We start from the raw sequence: 22,010 nt of genomic DNA on the forward strand, positions 1-22,010 counted from the left end.
CCTGAAATCTATGCATGAGATGTGCTGAATGCTGACTTCCTGGAAAATATAGAAAAGCTGTCCACAGCATCATAATTTTAATTAGCCTATCTGTGCTGACATCTTACTGCATTTCCATCAAGGAAACTGAAATCACCATTATTTTAAAAGCCTTTTCCAATTTGGTTAGTTCATAAAAGCTCCAGCCAACACCACCTTCAGAAAATGCTCTGAAGAAAAGGTGCAAGATTTAGATTAGAAAATGGTTCAAAATGATGTACTGACCTGAGTCCTTTCAGTAAGGGGACCCTCACAGTGATGTGAAGGATCCTTCTGTACCAGCTCCACGCTTTGGGACGCAGCATTGCCGACGGCTGAATTCCCATGCTTGTTTTCTGCTGCTGGCGAAATCGCATTTTCTTTGTCACTGTCACCTCTGGACTTGAGTGACTCTGCAGCTACAGGAGCTTTTGTTGCCAAAGCTGTGGATCGAGATCGAACGGGCCTTCCACGCTGAACAGTTTCCCAGCCCTCTGCATCCTTTCGATCTATGTGGAAAAAAAACCCCATTCACAGACAGGAACACTCATAAATAGAAGCATTAGAAACAACTGTTTTATTACAGCGTTACACAAGTTGTGGGAGAAAAGTTTTCTCTTTAAAAATCAATACTGAAGAAATCAATGAAATATTCTTTTCAGCAAAGCTTTTTACTTCAAGGACTGCTATTGGTATTACAGACACTGGACAACTCTGTTCATGGGACATGTTCTGTTACTGCAGAGTGAAGCTACTCAGACACAAAAAGGTGTAGGAAATGGAAATGTATTTAAGCTTGCCACGCTTTTTCCTTGCTATTTCATGAGATGGTAAAGCACAACAAAGCAATCACATCTGCTCTTGTTTGCAGCAACAGTAATGTTAGAGGTCTTTTGCCAAAGTGCAAGTACAGACATAACTGCATGACTTAACATGGAAAACAGAAAAGTGCCTTACTATCCCTTACTATTCTGCCAGTGCTCTCTTTACTTCTTTTTCTATTTGTTTCAATCTGGTAACAAAAAGACACAAATTGGTATCAGCTTTTAGAAAACTGCTTTTCCTGGATTCCAGGAAACAGCAAAATATTGCTACAATGGGACTGCAAACTGAAGGAGAAAATAGAAAAGCAGCTTTCTTCAATTTACTTTGATTTCTGTATAGCTGTTACATATAACTTTCTGAGCAATATATCTGATATTGGTACATACTTGAAAACCATTTAAAGTTACATTTGTCTGCCTGAAGCAGCAGGTCATAGGTGTGACCAGATTTCTAGATTTCAAGGTGAACCCCTTCTCCATATGTAACATTTCTGTGGCCAGCAATTAACAGCAGCATGTAATTTCCCACGTATTCTCACAACTGTAAATGATTCTTTGAAGCCTGACAGCACAACTCACAAGTGTGAAAGGTAAGCCCAGGCATGTCTATTTGCTGAACAAAAATTCTTGCAAAAAACTCAAGAACTATGTATATATTGTCCAACACACTTTTGGCAAAAGCTGCTTTTAAGATTATTCACATGGAAGGAAGAGAAGGGTGCAGGATGTGACTTTTACCTGGAGAAGTGGAGATGCAAAAAAACCCAACATTAATTGCCTGTTTTAAAGAGGGTAATAATCTAGATTACAACTTGTATAAAAAATTGATTCTCTGGGTATTTCTAAAGTTTTTACTAACAAAGATGGTCATGTAGCTCAGGCTTAAAGACCAGAGCTGGAGCTCAAATACTAAGGTTTCACATATGAACTGGACTAAAGAGCCTTTAGGTGGACTTGAACTGATGTCCAAGAGCAGCAGCAACCAGTGAACTGGAAATGAGCCAAAACCAGAATTAATGGCACTTTCATCCTTTGCTGCCCTTGGCATCCAGCATTTCACAAACACTGCTCATTTAACTGCTGGGTTCTTTTAACATCTCAGGGTGAACCACCAGCCTGGCCCAACAGCTGGTGCAACTCCTGAGTTACCAGGGAATTTATCTTTGCTGAGCAGCTCAAGCAACAGCTGTTTTTATATAACTATACAACTGTTCACAAATTATAATGGTAATGACAGATGCAAAAAATTTATCTGCTATTTTACTATCCAGACTGTTTCACTCTAGAAAAATTGCTGTGTCTTTCAAAGTAAACAAAATTCCCAAAGTGAATGAATGAATATAGCTGATCTCTTCAGATCACTGCTGCTACCAGAGTCTGCAAAAAGCCTTTCTGTGTTCCTTCCCCTCGTGCACTTGCACACATTTCAGGATGTCCCACTGACCAGCCATGGGAATGGCAGTCAAAACCACACCAATTACATTTTCCTTTGCCACAGGCCTCCCATTTGACCCCTGTAGGCAACTTTGGCCTTCTTTCCATTTCTTCATCTTCATATAGAAAAAATATCATTATCTACAGGACCTAGGGATGGGAATATATTGCCCTCTCAAGGCAATTCTCCGGGGAACAGGGTTTAATTCCCCAGGAATCACAACCAGAATTAACGCAGCACACTCCCAGCCTGTGCAGCATCTGGCTCTGCATGCTGTGGGGCAAGGACTGCTCAGGCCCTTTAGGGACCCATGACTTTAGAAACTGAGGGGACCACAAAGACTCTGCTCTATCTGGCTTAGGGCAAAAGCTGGCCAAGAAATTTCCCTGGCAAGTAACAGACAACAGAGACTGTTCAGAAGAACTGCTAAAATCAACCAAAGAAGCCACCACTGCTTTACTGCAGCAACTTTTGGGTTGCAAGTCCTTTTGCTTGTCATTTACAAAACAAGATTGTTGAAACACTTCACGTCTATTTGTTCTGAAAATTGAAGTCACCTTTTACAGAAAAGCATATTTTCTCCATTAAAAGGATCAGAAGATACCTTTCTGTAGTATCTACTACCTAAACATGATTTTACTAACATCTAGATAGTAAGATATATTAATCATATATATGTATCTTAATAATTGTACTAATATCTTGTACTAATACCTACTAAAGATTATTCTACCAAAAAAGAATATTCTTGCCTGTCTTGCCTAGTTGTTCTTTGTCTCATGGCACATTTCTTAGTAGTCTAAAATGACAGAATTAATCGGAATAAAATTATTCAGAGCATAGAAAAACCATAATCACACTTAGTAAAGTAAGAATAAATCTTTTCATAAAAGCTATACATGTTCAATTTTTAATTTGCATTTGTTCACTGTCAGAGTCATATTTATTACCCAAGACTCAACCAAGCATTTTAATAGCCCAGAAATACTTGCATTTGAAAGAATATTGTTTGGTGACTTCTCCAAACACGAAGCAGTTTTTAATGCATGTGTGTGTTCAGACTCCAGACCTACCTGGAGCCAGTTGAACAGTGTGATGCCACCTGACAACTACAGTGCCCCAGAAGATTCTGTTCATTTTAATTCCCCAAGCAGTTCAGCCTTCAGTCACTTCCAGGCAAGGTTTTAAACTAAGAGTTTGCAAAGCTAATGTGTTTATTGACATTAGATCATATCTAATGAGAGACAAAGTTAATACTCAGTAAGGCATCAATCTTCCTCCATATTTTTTCCCTGCATCTGGAATTCTTATAGGCCTGTAGCCATCTCCACAGGCTATGTATCACATGCTGGGTTCGATTACTCCCAGAGCTTTGTAAATGAATAATTCATTTGCCTACCCTGATCATTCTCTAGTTTCATGTGAACTTGGCTGTCCCTGCCTGCTCTTGTGTTACATGGATGTGACAAGCCATCTGTTATCTCCAGGCCCCCCCAGCCACCAGGCTCTTGGGAAGCTGCTCCACCTGGGAGAACTGGCCAAGGAGCTCACTGAAAACACCATGAAAAGAAATCCAGGCACCCGTGTGCAAACTCCTGGGGGTTCTACCTTCTAAAAAATTTACTTGCTGGTAACATCCTGACCAAACCAGGACAGCTGCCTGAGAGGGCTCGACATCCTCCAAGGTCTCCATCCTTAGCTACATTACAGAGAACATCAATCCACAGCTATGGACATGAGCAATTCATACAAGGTATTAATGATAATAATAGTGATAACAATAAAAAGCATCCAGATTTCAAGTATGGCAACAGGAAAAAAAAAAGAGTATTTAAGAGAAATTCACATGTTCTAGATGGCTCTTTGTCCTAAATTCTCGAATAATTATTTGAATTGTAAGCACCTACTTCCATTTCTAATACACACTCTAAACTTGTAACCCATCTCACTTTTTACCACAGGCACCAGGGAATTCATGACCAGAAACTGCTCAGACAGTAAGAACAGACTACATTTCATATTGTAAAAAACACTCAAGCATGAAAGACAATTTTTTAAAACTCATTAAAATATTGAGGGTAACAGTAAGTTTAACGAGGGAAATGAGATAAGATGATTTAACCTCATTTAATTATGCATTCAGAAAAGGAAAGATTAAAGAACTATATGGAAAAATAATGCATTTTCTTTCTCCCTAAGGGCTGGCTTAGTTAAATTTGAAAATTGCATCAACCACGAAACAGATCCAGTATCATACCACTTATCCACATTACAAAACCATTGTGAGACCTAATGATAATGCTGCCGGCAATCGCTGGAGAAAAAGTGTCTGGGGAAATCCTGTGGCTGCAGGCCCCAGCTGGGCTCTGGGTGGGCCAGGGAGCATTACAGGAGGCAGGGGGAATCCTTCCCTCCCCCAAGGCCCACATGCACCAAACAGCTGGGAGTGCATTAGCTGGGCAAGGGGCAGAGCAGTGACACACCAGCCTCAGAGCTGCTTCAATAACGCCTGTGTAGAGCCTCTGTGGCACCTTCCACAGAAATATCACAGATTTTCATGTGCTTTCCTCAGTGAGGATAACTGGATCTTACCAAAGTGATTCCACCTCCCACAAAAACGACAACATGCTCCTACAGAGAACTTGATTTGTTAAAAACATAACAATCACTGAAATTCTCCAATGCTCAGTGTCAAAAATTGGAGATTTCTAAGAACAAAGTCTAGAAGCATGACTGTTACTTCTTAAAGTGAAACGTTTCAAGTCTAGATTGCATTGTACATTTGATTTGAAGATTACTGAACATTTGTAGGCCAGTACTATAGGAACTAAGGGGCTTCTCTCTTTTTGGAGCTCATCAGCTGCAAGTAACATTCAATAGAAGATAGCACAATGCTGATTCTTCAGACCTCTAAAAGCCTCTGAAAGTAACATAAGGATCAAGTGTTTTGTTTTCCCTCTTAGCCTCTTAAAATACGTTATTCATATTGAAACACAGATTGCTTTGACTCCCTGTGTAGCTAATAACATTCTTCATACGCACAAGAGCACCTAATGAAGGAATTTTAGCAACAGCTTGGAGCCTATCACTTATACAAGCGATAATCACCAGAAAAAACTGTTATTATGAGTAACTTCAACTACTGGCATGTATTTTACTTCCATAATATGCCACAAATCTGCAAGTCACCATACATGGCTTCTCCTACTCCTAGGCTGAACATACAACCATCTTAAACTGACACATGCACTTTTGGAACGTTTTTCTTAACCAAAAAAAACAAACAAACAAAAACAAACAAATAAAAAAACAAATAAACCCACAAAACAAAAACAACAACAAAAAACCCAAACCCAAACAAACAAAAAACAACAACAACAAAAAAAACCCCAAACCACTTTCAGAATGCTCATTTCTACATCCTGCCTGACAGTTTTGCAGAAAGTCATCTGAGACCACACCTGAAGAAAATAAATGGGGGAGGGGGGGGAAGGCATTTCTGAAGGCAATCTCAGGGATCCAGTGCAAAGAAACTAATTTTATAAACCAAACGGTAGTTTTTAATGTCTGCAACTAAATCAATCTCCTCTAGAACAAAAGATCCTGAGTCAAGCATTCTCCAAGGAGCATCATTAGAGAAACAATTCATAACTAAATGTGGCAACTCCTGTCTACCAAGGAAAAAACATCAATTGTTACTTCCACACAGTTCTAATAGCATGTTCTCCCAGGACATATAAAACTATCTTGAGCTCTTCCCAGATTCCTGTACATGCATTATTCTTCATATTGTTAAACCATCCCAACTTGCAGTCAGTTAGATTGGCAGTTTGTGACCAAAGACCTTTTGCTTCTTGGGATGTTATAAATTGGCATTTTAACAGATCAAATCCTACTTGGTGAAAATACAGCAGAATGTTACCTACACATGAAAACACACTTTTGTCTCAAACTTAACTACTGCAGCATAAGGCTGCATGAATCTTTTACCACTATATTGAATTTAAACATTGTATCTTGCAAAACTAGGTTTAATTTTGCTTGGAACATAGGTCATCACATTCTGAATTCACTTTCTAGCACAGAGTTTGTGGAAACAACTGAAGGCACTGAAGGGGACTTGCCATTTTTCCGCAGTGACTTCTGCGCCGGAGGTACCAGACAGGCTTGTGCTGTTGCCAGCTCAGGATTGGCAGCTTTAGTTCCATGGTTGGCTTTTACCTTATCGGCCCAACTTACACCAGAAGGAGCCAGGCGTGTTGCAGAAATTGTCACTGCAGGGTTCCTAAATGAAAGTCACAGCTCTTCTTAGTGTCTGATCAGGTAACACAATGGTTTGTTAGAAAGCGTTATCAGTCTGTCAGAGGCTATCAGAACAGTGATGTACAGACTACTTCTCCTTTGGAAAACCCTCCAGGTTGCAGCAGTTTACACTAAAAAGTGCTGCAATTTGCTCAACAAATCTTTGTTTTTTAATAAACAAAACGAAATTTAACCTTTGTGATACTAATTTCTGAAAGCAGTAATGTGTTTGGCAACCAAACCAATGCATAGTAACAAATTCTACATACTAAGTCTTGAAAAATACTCCTGTCACTTTAAGCCTGGTGCTTGACCATTCAGTACTCTCAATTCCTTTTCACTAAAAATAATGAACAGAATTTCCCTACTCATCTTCCATACAACTTATTTATCACACCCTTCTTGCTATCTCTTTCTCCCAAATCTTTTCTTTTTGCATCAGTGCTTTTGTTTACCTCTCAGTATCCCTGTTTTTAGTTTCTATACTTTTCCTACACTGCTTTGGCAAAAGATATGAAGATGACTACAGATATGAATCATTACCTTCTACAGAGGTACACCACTACCTTCTCTTGTATCCCCTATTCCTTTCCTAGTAACTCCTAGCATTCTGCCAAAAATTTCTCTAATATTAAGAATGTCTCAGCCCTTAACTTCCACCCTATTTTTTCTCTCTCACGCAAAATACTATAGCTCTCTGAGGCTGCCTTGCTTTGAGACACACAAGTGGACTAAGACAAAAGGTAAAAAGTTTGCAAGTGTGAACGATGGAAAACTCATCTTGCTGTTCCCTGCTTTAACACACACAGAGTTGCTCATCATGCCTCTGTGACTGAATGAAACAGTTCCAGCAGCAATAGCAACAAGTAATTACAGCCAAATAAGGCTTAACTGAAAGACTAATTGTGCTGAGCTGTTATGTTCTAATAATAATAAAAGAGCATTGATGTCCACCAGATTCAAGCATTTCACTTGAATGCCTGTGCATATTTTCTCCCCTCCACCAGGCATTTCAGCAGACACTTCTCAGATGCTGTCAGGTAGGTGTCAACAGATTCACCTACACAGGGCCTACACCAAACACACTTTGGTTTTTCCACCAAACACACTTGGTAGTACTTTTGTAGAAATATTTGATATGCGCAATTGCAGAGAGCTGAGTCCTCAGAGTGCTGACCAAAGAGTCCAGTATCACATCTCTGCTGAGGACACTGGAACCACTCAGGAAACTGGGCAGTGTGTTCCCTGGGTCCCAACAAACCTGGAGGGACTACAGCACACATTTGGAGAAAGATTTCAACTGGACACGTGCATGCTCTCCAGACTGAGACAGCATCAGACACTGCTGCTATAAATCTGTGCACATTTTTGTTGAATGGCTTTCAGACATTTTCATTTCAACAAGTAAGATGCTTTACTGTAGCATATAACATGCTCTACATTTGAACTCGTAGCAGTTTTGCCACGCATCAGAATCACTATAATCTCACTTTACACTCACTCTTTCTGACCTGTATGTACTTCTGCTCACTCACATAGCATACACTGGCAATTCTAAAATGCCAATCACAGACATTTTGACCTTTGTTTTGTAGAGAGAAGAGAGTACTATAAACAGATCACATGAAATATACTAACAGGATTTTATCTTCAGGTCTTTGTAATGACCAGTAATTAAATATATTAGGAAGTCAGGAAAAAGTAAGTCCTCGAGAGCATTTTCCTTTACAGATCATAGGCTTTTCTTTTAGGAATGGAAATAATTGCTTATATGATTTAATAAACAACTGAACAATACATTGGTTACTATAGAAAAATAGCGTATTTGTGAACTTTGCTTCAAATGAATCTTTATTTTAGCCTCAATGAACTTCTTAGCTGGTTTCATACCCAAAATTTAAACTCCTTCGAGCATTTGATGTCACACTAATCCTGTCTGTGGATGGACTCGGGATCACGTGGCGTCCTGGAGACATCTTCTTTACTTCCCAAGCCAGTGAAGTAGGTCTGCAAACCCAGGAAAGAAAAGTTTAAAAATAAAATTCACAAGAACTCTTCCTCTATCACCTTCAAGCAAAACTAGAACCGACAAACGCTCAGCATATTAACAAATCCTGCTGAATTCAATCATTTATCTTAGCAATTGTTTTCAGACCAACTCCAAACCCTATTAGCCAGACCCATATCAAAAATAATCCCTCCTTGCAAGACTGCAGTGTTTATTTCAAATTCCAGTATAGAGCAAAGCATCAAACCAACCATTTAAAAGGAAAAGATGGGGGAAGGACATCCTCTATTTTTAAGTGACAGTGACAATGCACATTAAATGTCCTCACACCCATTTTGTCCAAAAGGAAAATTGGTTCTATTTGCTGAATCTCTGCTAGAAAACAAAGTTTACTGCGAACTTTACTCTCTCTGTAGATAAAAAAAATATAAATCTAATTACCTGCTTTGAGCATCAGCTTTTTCTAGCTTCTCCTGTAGCTGTATCCAATCAATCAATGCTTTGAAGTCCCTTACATAGTTATCAAGCATCATCAGGACTTCCTGAAAAGAAACCATCACATCAATCTTTCTATTTAAAAAACAATCCCCCACCCCAATAAAGGAACTGGAAAGAGAAAAGGGCATTTACTATTTAGCTTTCTCATTAAACCCAAGAAAACCCCTGAAAACAAGAAGGCCCAGATAATTAAGATTTTTATGTGAACAATCATTATCCTAAAAAAAAAAAAGGTGCAGATTCTTCAAGATCTGTGTCAGCATCAATGTATGTGGACAAAATGGCTACATTTGCAAGAAAACCCTCAACATACATAAGGATACCTGTTTCATTATTTATGCCCCTTTTTTGGTCAGAGTTACCTCTTAAAATATGCTGGACATACATCACCAAGGCGGCAAAACTGTATAAAACCTAACAGGTCTGTGGAAGACTAAAAAGATCACAATTAATCTGTGAAGTGAAAGTAGACAAAACTACACGAAGGCAACTGCACCAGAACCTGGGTGGGATTAAACATACACTGTCAGAAATGATGCAGGCATGCTGGACGTATACTCACAATACGCAAAATCTTAATGAAGTAGTTTGAATCGGGAACCAATGTTGGTCTCTAACAAATAAAATTAACTGTTACAAAAGGACATACAAATTTACTTCACACTGCACCAGGAAGAAAGTCACAGACAAAATGGCAGTGGCTGAAGAGACTTGTTTCTGATTAAAATATCCTTAACTTTGAGAAATTATTGACTGTGTCTACTGATGCCCAGTAGGCACAAAGATATGAGTGTGGTACCTATAGTATGGTCAGATTACATCCAGAAAGAATGAAAAATTCAAGGTAAGTTGCCTCTACTCAGTTAATGGCACCACTTTTTCACTACAAAGCAGAGCAAAACACAACATAATGGAACTCTCAGTTGTGTTCCCTGAGCAAACTACAGTTATCTACTGCCACTGGCAGGGAAAAGAGCGATTCTTTGTATTCCACATATCCACTCCAAAATCATTGACTGAATGTGACAAAACACACACAGACTTAAGGCACCTCCTCAGCAAAACTGATTTTCACCAACAAAGCACATGAATGACTTTCCAAGGGAGAAAGTTTGAGCTCATGTCAGCCAGAAAGAGCAGCTTTCATAACTACTCTACCCGAGTCAAGAAAAATGTGTCCTGTACTCTGCCATGACAATGTGCTGAAAAGAATCAAAACCCATGAATGAAGCTTGAATTCTATGCAACTCAAATGAGCTTCACATGCAGAATGTAAAGTACAGACATAATTTTATGGTATAAGGAAAAACACTAATGACAAAATGTTGCTGTTTCACAAGTTCTTTACTATGTCAAAGTCATTCCTGCTGGTAATAAGATAAATTTTCTGCTCAAAGCAAATAATTATAACATAGAAATTTTGGAAACATTTACAAATGAGAAGGTATCGGTTCTTAAGTGCATAACTACAAATTTTAACAGTAAAACCTTTGACAACAAAACCAGTAAAAACACTCTCCTACAGTCCTGGTAACTAATGCACATTTCTGTAACATCACAACCCATACACCTTTACTTTTAATTGTCTTTTTAACAGAAAAAAGACCACTAACACATGCAAAATGCTTTTTCATATAAAATCATATAGATTCATACTGATTTTGTTTCACTCTAACTTTGAAATTCAGCTTCAGTTTTGATGTAAGTATCCTTTTAATTACTCTTTATGACACATACAGAGCATATGCTGGTTGCTGTAAGGCAAAGGCACCACAAAGTCAGACACCAGGGAAATCAAACAGAATCCCACTGCTGACGCAAAAGTTGCCCTTTGTTTTGAAATATTCCCCAAAAATGCTAACAGAAATCTTTCTTACAAAGCAGTTGGTTTACAGCACCAAAATAATTCTTAAGTCAAGCCTGCTACAAGAAATGAACAAGTGTTTCAGCCAGTTCTTTTTTCAGTTCTACTAATAAAATTTCAGCTTTCTAATCCAATTCACGTCCATTTAGGTTAGCCCACACTAAGTTGTGCTGACTGTTACTAACAATGAGAGCATAGAAAGCAAAATTTAATTCTGAATCATTTACTTTTCAAGGCAGCCACTGATATACTCCTCACAAAAAAAAAAAAAAAAAAAAAAAAAGAAAAAAAAAGAATTAATGTGAATATGAGTTATATTTCTGAAGTTAGCTGGCACAGGAAAAAAACCGCAATAAATGGTTTAACCTATTTTAAGGAATGTTTAGCTCCACATTATCAGAAATGATCAGAGCAGACCCATGCAGCTGTAACCCGAGCCATGTTTTATGAACAAGGGAATACAAACAAGACAAGCAGCTGGAGCGGCCCCATACTCACTGATGCACATCTCTCTCCCTAAAGCTATGAGGGCCATTTTGTCAAGCAGGATGGAGCAGAACAAAAGTGGCTCTGAAAGCGCCGTTGCAGGCATGCAGATAACTCCATATAGATGTCCAGCTACAATTACCAATTAGCTCCCCAACGGGCTGCGGCGGCTTCGATTGGTTTGTAATGGAGCCCGCGGCCGGCGCGGGGCAGGCCGGGCGGCGCCGTCCCTTTGTCCTCTGACACAGGATCCCGCCGCGGCTGCCGGAGACATCCCGCTACCTGCGCCTGCCGGAGCCCGCTGCTGAGCCACGGCAGACCTGCACCACTCGAGAAGCTGCTGACAAACAGGAACCTTTATGGGCCACGCGGCGGCTGCACTGGAGTCAGAACAATTTTATATCTCAGTATTTCTCAAGGTCACATCTATGCTGGAGGATTTTTAAAGAGACAGTTTGAACTAAGAAAGAAAGCAATACTGCTGAAAAACAACCCTTCAAGGAAAATCCACGACATGAACCTCAAACCAGCCACAACGTAACTCCTGTTACATTTTCCTCCCTGCTCTTGTCAACTCTCTGATCAACACTTCTGCCTGGCTCCTTTTTTGTTCTCCCTTCTTTTCTCCAGCTTTCGTTGATTACTCTGGTTGCCACGTATTCACCCCAAAGCTGCGGGGCTAGTCTCTTCAGCTGAGTGATCCTATTGATTACTTTGTAATCAACAAAGATCTTCAAGAGTAGCCACATCGGAACAATCCTCAGTCAGGACTCGGGTCCTAGACAGGCCCTTGTAATCCTTCAGAAGGGAAGCGCACTTCACAAATTGCTCCACCGCTTTGAAATGTCGCTTCATGCATTTACTCTCCCATTCTCAAACAAGGAAGAGGCAAACAGGGAAGTATGGAAGAGTGTAAGATTTTAAGATTACTTCAACCCAAAACAGTAGCACACACATCAGGGAAGTTAACTCAGTCACCACATCTGTACTTCAGCTTATTATTAGCCAAGCCAGAAACATGGGGTTCTATTTTATAAACCATGCCTACTTTATGCTGTTTCATTATCTATACTGAATATTTTAGTTTATGTATTTACCAAAATAAACTCCATTTTTTTTTCTGTACTGGAGTATGCTTTTAGCACACAGACTAAGTTCCTTCTTTCCTTTTTTGTTTTTTAATGTATGTTTTCAAGGTTAACTGGGTGTTTCAGTAATTTGACACAAAAATCACTTCAAAAATTTCCTTGTAGCCTTTTCATACAGTTGAATTGCAGATTAATTAAAGCCAGCTCTGGGGTTGGTTTGGTGATTGTCAAAGTAATTCTTACAGCTTTGAGAAAGGATGAAAGGAAGCAGCTCCTCTAGACAAAGGACTCTCCTTGTATCAATTTCAGTATGTGGCAAATAATATTTTAAGCAAGCACATGGCCTCCTAGGCCCAAGTGTGAAATGCACCACACCTGGCCTCAGCTGCCCCTCATTTGATGCACCTCTGACATGGCAGCTAGAGTCCCCTGCCTGACAAAGATCTGCTCCAAAGGACCACAACCACTTCCAAAAGAAATTTTCTCCAGAAGAATTAATGCAGTGGCACATGCAGGGACTCAATCACACAAAATTTAAATACATGCACACACATATATACACATTTATGTCTGATGTAAAGGATGAGGCACAAACAGGGATACCCAGACTGCCAACTAAAAGACATGCTGGCTGTTCAGAATAGATCACCATTTTGAAAGACTTCATCCCTTTCTATCTTTAAGACTGAACGCTTGATCATGAGCCCATTTTCCTGTCCTCTGCTGACTCATCCGTGGAAGATGACAATGATGAAAAAGTGAATGTCCAATAAGAGGCAACAGGAATGCTCCCGGAGGTCTTCACTGGGCATGGACTGCCACAATACAGCCATAAGGTATTTATTTAGGAAGATATATACTCTTGGTAAATATCCCCAAATTCAGAACTAGAAAGAGTATTTTGTGAGTGCCACGTGGCAGCCCTGCACTCCTCTGCCATACTGCAGCTGCAGGGCTGGCTGTCCCAAATGCCAGCAATGGCCCAGCTGCACGAGCAGGAGTCTCGGGCTGCATGCGCACAGTGAAATCAGTAGAATTTGCAGGCCTAGGCCCAAAAGCAGCCCTCAGAGAGGCTCCTCTCTGCTCCTGGGAGGCCTCAATCAACTCAAACTCTCTCACAGACATCCCCTGACCCAAAGGCCTTAACTGACATTGATTCAGTTGGTTCTTTCGCAGAGGAACATCGTGGCAACGTGTCTAAACTTGTAATGAAAGTCTTTACCCACCTGGCCACCTTGTGCTGTTTGTGAGAAGCAGAACGACAGAACTCCGCTGCTGAATTTTCCATTTCATAAGAGGGAATAAGAAACTCAAGCAAAATTAAAGTGTTTTCACTGAACCAGACTGATTTAAGAATGTATCTGTAACATTCAGAAACAAGAGAAGGACAAAACCTTCCAGAAATACACCAGAAACTAACGTTAGGTGAAAAGACAAGAGATTGCACAAGCTTTAAGTAATGCTAAACAGCACTGTGAAAAGAATATAGAACTAAATTTTTACATGATAAAATTCAGCTTTTTTGAAAGGGAAAGAAGAGCTGAAGCTGTTAATTCATTCCAGGAGAAAAAGACCTCCAAAATTAAACTAAAGGTAGTTTGATATTCTTCTGTATTTGCTGTACCATTAGTTGTTGGATGCAGTTGCTCAAACTCTATCAACAAAGGATTTATATAAGTGCATAGTGTTTTTTATATATACATACACACACACATACATATAAATACAAACTCAGTTGCTGAGACACCTGGAAACACCAGAGAAGAATAGCAGCTGAAGACGTCTGTTGCATCAACCAAAACTGGCCTCAGAATCTGCCTTCGCCCTTCTAAAAATCTTTTGGAGTTAACAGCTTTTATCATACAGCAGGAGATTTAAAGGCATTACCATTTCTGTTCTGCCTACACTTGCCACCCAAACTTAGAAGACAGTAGGTAGATATTCATATAAACGTCAGACACACAGAAACCCAGCTAACACAGAGAATATCCACACAATTTGCATTTCAAATGTTGAAGGTTATAGCCATATCTACTAGGATATATCTTTTGTCACTATTGCACAAACTAATTTATGTACAGTGAGATGATGCTTAAAGTGGAGAAGTCTTCATTTATTTCAGAAATAATTCAACCATGTTCATTACACCTTTCCACACAAAGCATCCAAGCCATATCCAAATATCTACATACATGATTTGAGAGTTCTCAATTCCAAATCAATAGCAGAATACCAACTTCAGCAGAGGCCAAAGCTGAGAAAATACACACAAGCACTGATCCTCTTACACACATTGCCACTGTTTGGATCCTCACCACAACCCTTCTGTCTGCAGTTTCAACCACAAAGAGCCACCAGAGCCCTCTCCCACTGGGGAGCATCAAACATCTTTAGTGACAACGCTGTCGATAAAACTGCAACAGCTCGTAAGGACACAGGAGAGCAAAAGGCACAAAATACCAAAATAACCCAGCTTACACTTTTACACCAGGTCAAGCAGGAGGTTTAAAATGCCAGCAGTTGTCACATTTCATTTTTACACAAGTCTTCTTATGAGACAACCTTTATACAACTACAATGTTTAAATAGAGTCCATTTGACCAATGCAGAAGTTTAAAAAGTCAAAATTAAGGAAGATTTTGATAACAATAATTTATCTTAATTGAAAGGATTTTTCAAAATACCACTTAAAAAAAAAAAGAAGGAAAGGCTAGCAGTGGGACCGTTTTGGTTTCTGATTTAACAATGATTTCCCACCTATGTCCCGCAATCAAAAAGGGAGAAACTGGACTGTCAAAACCACCATAAAATAATGACAAATAATAGAATTTATAGAAGAGAAACATTATTAGTAAAAATAATTTTCAAGACTAAGCAGTTTCACACTTCGTAACTTAATTAACAGAAATGATAGTAATTTATCAGAAGAATAATCATCACTTAACAGTAACCTGTGAAACAAAATCCCACAGACAAAAGACCACAGCACAAACACAAATTCCAGCTGCTCAGGTAAGGCATACTTTTGTGCTGAGAAAAAAGATCTTTTGAAAGATGAGATTAACATGAACATTACATAAATTTCACAACATCAAACACTGCACTGCCCTGTTTGCTCATTTTTGCGTTTCTTTCACCTCTGTTTTGCAAACAAGTAACCTGATCCACACAGATACATATATCATTGTCAGGAGTCTGCTAAAATGAAGACTTTCCACTTGGGCTGCGTGGTATCCCCATCCAAAAGCAGATCAACTAGCCGATGAAAATGTTGAATGATATCTAATCCCCAAAATATGTGATAATGATACAAATACGCTCCTGTTCTTTCAGTCGCAAAAGTTTAAAATGCTAATTTAATTACAATCCAAGGCCGGCTGACTTTCTTAAACCAAAAAACTCTACAGAGAAGTTTCCTGAGCAGGAAGACAGTTCAGTAACAAAATGTTAAATTGTGTTAGACCAACCAGAGTTTTTGGAAGCCTCTGAGCTACTGTTCAGTTCTCAAAGCTGCTTTCAATGAAATGTATTTGTACGCCAATCTCAAAAGCAATTTGGCCGTGTCTGATTACAGCAGAGAAGGAGATGCATAGGATAAGGAAAAAGTTTACTTAAATTGATATATGAATTTTTTTACAGTGATTAGATAATCATTTCCAGAATGTGTTGAGTTTCCAGCCATGTTTAATATGAAAACAATGTCTTATCTTTAACATTTCTTTTATAATCTATCCTGACTTCTCTTAATGCTTGCGATAAATTCCACTTCCAAAGCAAGAGTGATTTTTATTAAATGACAAGGGTATTTCTACAGATGTACTAGAAAATCACAATAAAACGTGAACCAGATGCACAAGCTATTACAAATCCAGGTTATTTGAAACTGAGAAGTGTCTTACAGTGACATCCCAACTAGACATTGCTTACACTCGACCACCAATCACTTTTTTAACAAAGGGAGAATGAGAAGAGTGATAGCTATCACTGCAGAAAGGGAGCAGTGTGTAATTAAGCCACTTGACAGGCAGCAAAAGAACGTGAAAAAAGCTGAACTGCAACAGTGCCACCTACAGTAAAGGACATTACTGGAAAGAAGTAATCAGTGTTTAGTCACAAAAGTAACAAAATCAAACTCAATAAACAAAATCCGATTTCAGCAAAAACCTGAGCTCTAATAATATCACGTACAACACAACGAGTTTTATACACTTCAAAAATTAGTCCCTGCTCAAGATGAAAGTGTTTTCTTCAATACGAATACACGTCCTCAGCTTTCCTATCTAAAAGCCTACACAAAATAGAAATGAAAAAGTAACATGTCTCTGAAGCTCTAATTCCTCATTTGCCATTTCTCTAAAATATAAAAAAGCCAGATAGAAGGCAGCTAGGCAAAGAACAGCGGGAGCATTACCTTGCATTCCACCACGCTCTGATCTGATTCACAGGTGACGTAGATTTCATCAACCGCCCGCCGGAGGTTGTCAAAGAGAAACGCCCAGTACCGAGCCCGCAGATCCACCTTCCGAGGCTGCCTGGTTTTGGTGGGGCTTTTGTCAAAGCTTTTGTCTCCAGCTCCTGCTGCTGTTAATTTACAGTCCAAGGAGGTGTTCTGAAAACAAGAAGGTACAAGGGGAAAGGAGAACAACAAACATAAGTATGCTAAGATGTTGGGTTTCTGTGCCACATAACTTTTATCAGCATATTGAAACACCTGTAAACAAGAACTTCCGCACTGAAGATGACTCCATCATTGCACTGACTTGAGTTTTTTAACACACACTTTCTTAAATATAGGCAGCACCTATGTTTAACTAGATTATGTTTCTTTGACAGTTATAATCTTTGCATTCCACAACAGTACTGGATGCTCTCTGCCTCTCAGCACACTGGAAAGATACATTTTCTAATTACATATCCCGGATTACTTATTCTGACAGATGCGTTTCTCCAGAGGTGAAAAGAGCATTTTACTAATAAACATACCAGCAATATTCCACCACAGGGAAATTCTATCACCTAGACATTACATATGACATGGCTGTTTTTAAACCACCACGCTAATACATGCTAATGCCAGTGAAATGCTGATGTGGCTCACCCTGAAACACAGACTAAACCGACCCAGTCCTGCTTTGCTGCACAGGTGCAGGGGACAGTCAACATGCTAAATGGGATGGGTGTGTAGGATATTCCAAAGGGTTCTGACGCACACCTATTTGGCTAAAAATACCAAATCACCACTTGGTTCCATGACACTGCCCTTATTGAATCTGAAATTCTCTCCCACAGTAGAAAACAAACTGTAAAATGTTGCCACCATATGCTTGTGCACTCCATAGCCAGTGGACAAGCACCCCAGTAAACACCAAGTGACACCCAACTGTGTGCTATTTCGTGATGGAGGTTTTAGCTACCTGTTTAGGTAGTCTGCTTTGGGTTGGCTTTTTTCATTCATGTATTTAATAGCACCTTTAACGTAGTTTTGATGCACTGGTCCACTGAGGCATGTATCTCCAACACATCAATTCTTACAGGAGTACTCTTGCAGGGATTAATGCAAAATCCCATTCTAAATGCTCTACTCTGGTGACTGAGTAAGAACAATCAAACAACATCACACATGACACTACACAGCATTTATAATTAGGATATCTAATCACTAACTAGAAACAGTGTCATTTTCCAAACAATTGGCTGAGATTCAAGCGTTTTTGTCCTGTACCACACATCATTAAGCAAATTCCACTTTGCAGTTAGGGAGGGAGACACAGTGCTGTTCCAATGGTTATGCTCTCACCTGTGTTTGTGGTGAGATGCTAATTTTTCTCTAAGAGGCAGAAGAATGGGCACCTGATTTACTACAATCACACCACCATCTCTGCTACCCTTACATATATCTCCAAGTGCTCCAAGTGTACTTCAGATGAACTCCAGTTAATGTATGCACGAGAGTCATGCTCAGAAAGATGCATGGCATAAAAACCAAGGAACAGCAATTTCAGAAGGGTTTCTTTTTCTTACATTACACAAGTCACCTCTTAAACTGCTGGGAGACAAGATGCTCCCAGGCTGAGGCCTTGTGTAAAAACATTTAAAGCAAAGCTTATATACTGGCTAATTTATAGCTCCTTGAAACTATGGTTTATAGTAATGCAAACACAACCACAGAATCATAAATAATTACATTAAAATAACAGCGCTACCTGTTGCTGCCTATGTTTATAAAATGTGATTAGGTTTACAGTCCTTCAGATAATACTGTTGATATAAAGGATCAGTTGTTTTGGAATGGGAAATGTGCATAATTCCCACTATTTGAAAGACACATTTTCAAACCTATCTTCAAAAGACAATGTCATGGAATATGTTTTGATATTTAGCAATAAATGTTATCCATCTGCTGTATTTGGCATCCGTTTATCTTCTCTCTTATCTGTCAGCCATGTTACAGTGAAGAAAGCACCATGTGTAGGCTCTGCAAGTCACGGCAGTTCCACTATTCTCCTGGAAGCAGATTTCAGGGTCTCAGTAAAACCTAAGCAACATTTACAGCTACCAGTGTTCCAGCAGAAGACCTTTGAAAGGAGACAACCCTCTCACCTACCTGATTTATTGTAAACACTACACACAAGCAGGTTAGCATTAAGTTGGTGGTTTGTTACTAGAAAAAATATTTTAGCTTGCAGCAATAGTTCAAATCTTCAGCTGCAGAAGATGCAGCTTATATACTTTTAAGGTTAACAGACATAGGAATATCACTTCTTACATCCCAAGTAACCCAGCATGGATGATGAAAGTGACATTAAAACTGAATCTCTCTTGGTGTTTTTTAATTTGGTTGTTTCACCAACTTGCCTTGGACTAGTGGAAAGTATGCAATGTATATTTATACTCTTGGGATGCCAAAATTTATTGAATGTGTATTTGCCAGCACCCTGGTGAAAGGAAGGTGAGGTCAGTAAGATCATATGAAACAGCTCTCGTAAGTTTATTTTCTTGAGATTAGTGGCCCATTCATGTGTAAAGGAAAATTAAAAGTGAAAGCTCAACAAAACTAAGCCAAAAAAGCCACCAATTACAGCAGTATCCAGTGTCTGAAAAGCAGCAGAAATAATAGTGCAGAATGCCAAACTGAGATGCCAAGATGCACAGACACTCAGCAGTGTTCAAACCTTAACTGAGGCCACCAGGGATGCACTGTGCCAACAGGAGCTTTAGTACAGCAACCCCACACTGAGCAGCAGCCACGCACTCTGCTGAGAGCTCAGTGTTCACACAGTGCCCAGGTCAGAACCCAAACTGCACACTGCTCTCCCAGGGCAAACCCTGAGAGGGAACCTCAGCTGCAGCACTGCCACTGCGGCTGCCGCAGCAGGAGAAGCAGCACACGCCGTGTCTGGAATGCAGCAGTGTGTGGGGGACAGCAGCAGGGCAGGAGGGGACAGCAGCAGCAGGGCAGGAGGGGACAGCACAAGGGTAACAGCCGGGAAACTAAACTGGGAAAGGAACATGCCTCTGTTTAAAGATGCAAATACACCGCTATGGAAGTGGAACGTTGGTTCTTTTTTCAAAGAATAACATCTCCCATATGCTTTATTACCAAATCCTGACAGGCTGCCCCAAAGTATTAAATGGCTAAAGCTGTACTAATGGCTAAATCCATAAATCAAAGAAAAACAGTGGTTAAAAGTATTAAATATGAGGAAAGATTGAGGTGTTACTTTATCAATGCAATAAAGGCTGTCATTCACAGAGAAAAAAAAAATAAAACTGAATAAAAACAGGAGCAGTTTCTTCATTACAATTCTCATTCAAACTTGTTTTCCAGTTCTAACTCTTAGAAATTTTACTCACCTGGACTTTTTTCCAAATTAAGATATACTGACTTGAGCCACTAAGGTCAAGAACTTTCCTTTAATTAGAAATTGGGAAGAAAGGCAGCCCTTGTTTAAGCAGCATAATTATAGGAAGAATACCCTATATCATTTTATTGAACAGCACTTTCCTTAAAATAACTTCAATGACAATAAGTCATGTGTGCAGAGGCTGGGAAGTGCCAAAAGGAAAAGCTGAGGAAGACAGCCTGAATTCCGGCAATTTAAACTTCTGAATACTTGATTTTGAAACTCATACACTTTAAAAATACAATGTATGCACAGTTTCAGAGAAGTATTAATCAGCCAACAATATATCAGTGATCTCACAGAAAAACAGTGTTATGTCATCAACTTTATGGCCCAATAAAAAATGAGCAGATACCTGTTTCGCAGTCTTGTGTGTTCCTTGAGTCACCCTTTTCGTTTTTCCACCAGATTGCCATTTCGATTTTCCTGCGGGAGAAGCAACTGTTTTAATCAACAATAATGATTTTAATTAAATAGAGCACTCTCAAATGCACATATCTCATCTTGCAATGTACTGAGAGGGGCACAATTTCTGAGTTAAGAGGTTTGGCAAATTTTATATTCGAAATATATATTCCACTGTTTAGAATGTGGATAATGCCAGAAAACATTGGGAAATGAAAAAAATAAAAGAAAGGCAAGACTATACAGACCTCATTAAACAAAGGTAAGCTTTGAGTTCTCAGTGCCTCTAAAAATAATATCATCACAATCGACTTGTCAAATATGACACTAGTTTTCTATATAAATTTTAAGAAGTCTGCTTTTGAATGATTGCTCAATCAGCCATTACAGAATTAAAACAAGAAATATATTTGTTAGGAAAATCAAATGTAATGGTTTAGTTCTTCTAGAACTGTTCTGCAAAGAAAGATGGGAAAAAAAACAGAACTTAGGTCAGGATTTAGTTCATCAACATTTTAGGCAGCCAAAGGAAGAGAGAAAAGCATTCACAGAACATAAGTCAGTCTCCTTAAGACCTGAAATCCCTTCTCAAACACACCTGTCTTCCTTCACTGCTTATACAAAGTGACTTTAGCAACTGTGCCTCCAAAATCAGTTTAAATTCCCCCAGTCAGAAGAGGTGATTCCAGTCTCAGTGCTGCAGTGGTGGCAATTAAGTGAGTTAGAGTTATCTTTGCATAGAAAAATCTGTGTTAGCCTAGACCAACCTGATCTGTTTGCACTTAATCTTTGAGATTTGCTAAGGGGTAATGTAAAAAAAAAAAAAAATAAAATTCCTCCAAGTATCTATACTTGCACAGCATGAAAATCATAGGATCCAATTACCAAAAAAGTAAGCAAGCTAAGACACAACAGCAACTATGGCCAGAGTTTTCTTTAGCACAGATTACTTCCAAAGAGAAGTTTCAAGATTATTTAGCTGGATGAAGCCAAGCAAATCAGTGCATTAGTTGAATACAGTCCTCCCTAGACCATGGAGATCATTCTTAAATTTCAGAATTGTCCAGCTGAGTTTTTAACAGTTCTGAGGCCAAATTCCCAAATGCAGCCCAGCTGTTTTACACTGCACTGGTTATGTAAAGCAGCTGCAAACCTGTCTTAATCAAGCAGTTGTACAG

General features: G+C 39.2%; 1 protein-coding gene across 2 annotated transcripts in view; it reads right to left on the bottom strand.

The window, feature by feature from the left end:
- SCAPER (S-phase cyclin A associated protein in the ER) overlaps positions 1-22,010 on the bottom strand; it is a 140,358-nt gene that overhangs the window by 109,283 nt on the left and 9,065 nt on the right. Inside the window, exons 1-7 of one of the 2 annotated variants that reach the window (XM_066196171.1) lie at positions 21,600-21,644; positions 20,783-20,853; positions 16,935-17,132; positions 9,029-9,129; positions 8,470-8,586; positions 6,402-6,562; positions 265-527 (exon numbers count right to left, since the gene is read on the bottom strand). In XM_066196171.1, the coding sequence (XP_066052268.1) occupies positions 265-527; positions 6,402-6,562; positions 8,470-8,586; positions 9,029-9,120 (633 nt within the window). In that variant the 5' untranslated portion in view covers positions 9,121-9,129; positions 16,935-17,132; positions 20,783-20,853; positions 21,600-21,644. Of the gene's footprint in view, positions 1-264; positions 528-6,401; positions 6,563-8,469; positions 8,587-9,028; positions 9,130-16,934; positions 17,133-20,782; positions 20,854-21,599; positions 21,645-22,010 lie in introns of those variants that run through there. The other variant, XM_066196170.1, reaches the window with a different exon arrangement.

This window comes from Chamaea fasciata, unplaced genomic scaffold, assembly GCF_029207755.1.
Source record: "Chamaea fasciata isolate MVZ Bird 193981 ecotype frontalis unplaced genomic scaffold, bChaFas1.0.hap1 SCAF_14, whole genome shotgun sequence".
NCBI classification, from domain to species: Eukaryota; Metazoa; Chordata; class Aves; order Passeriformes; family Sylviidae; genus Chamaea; species Chamaea fasciata.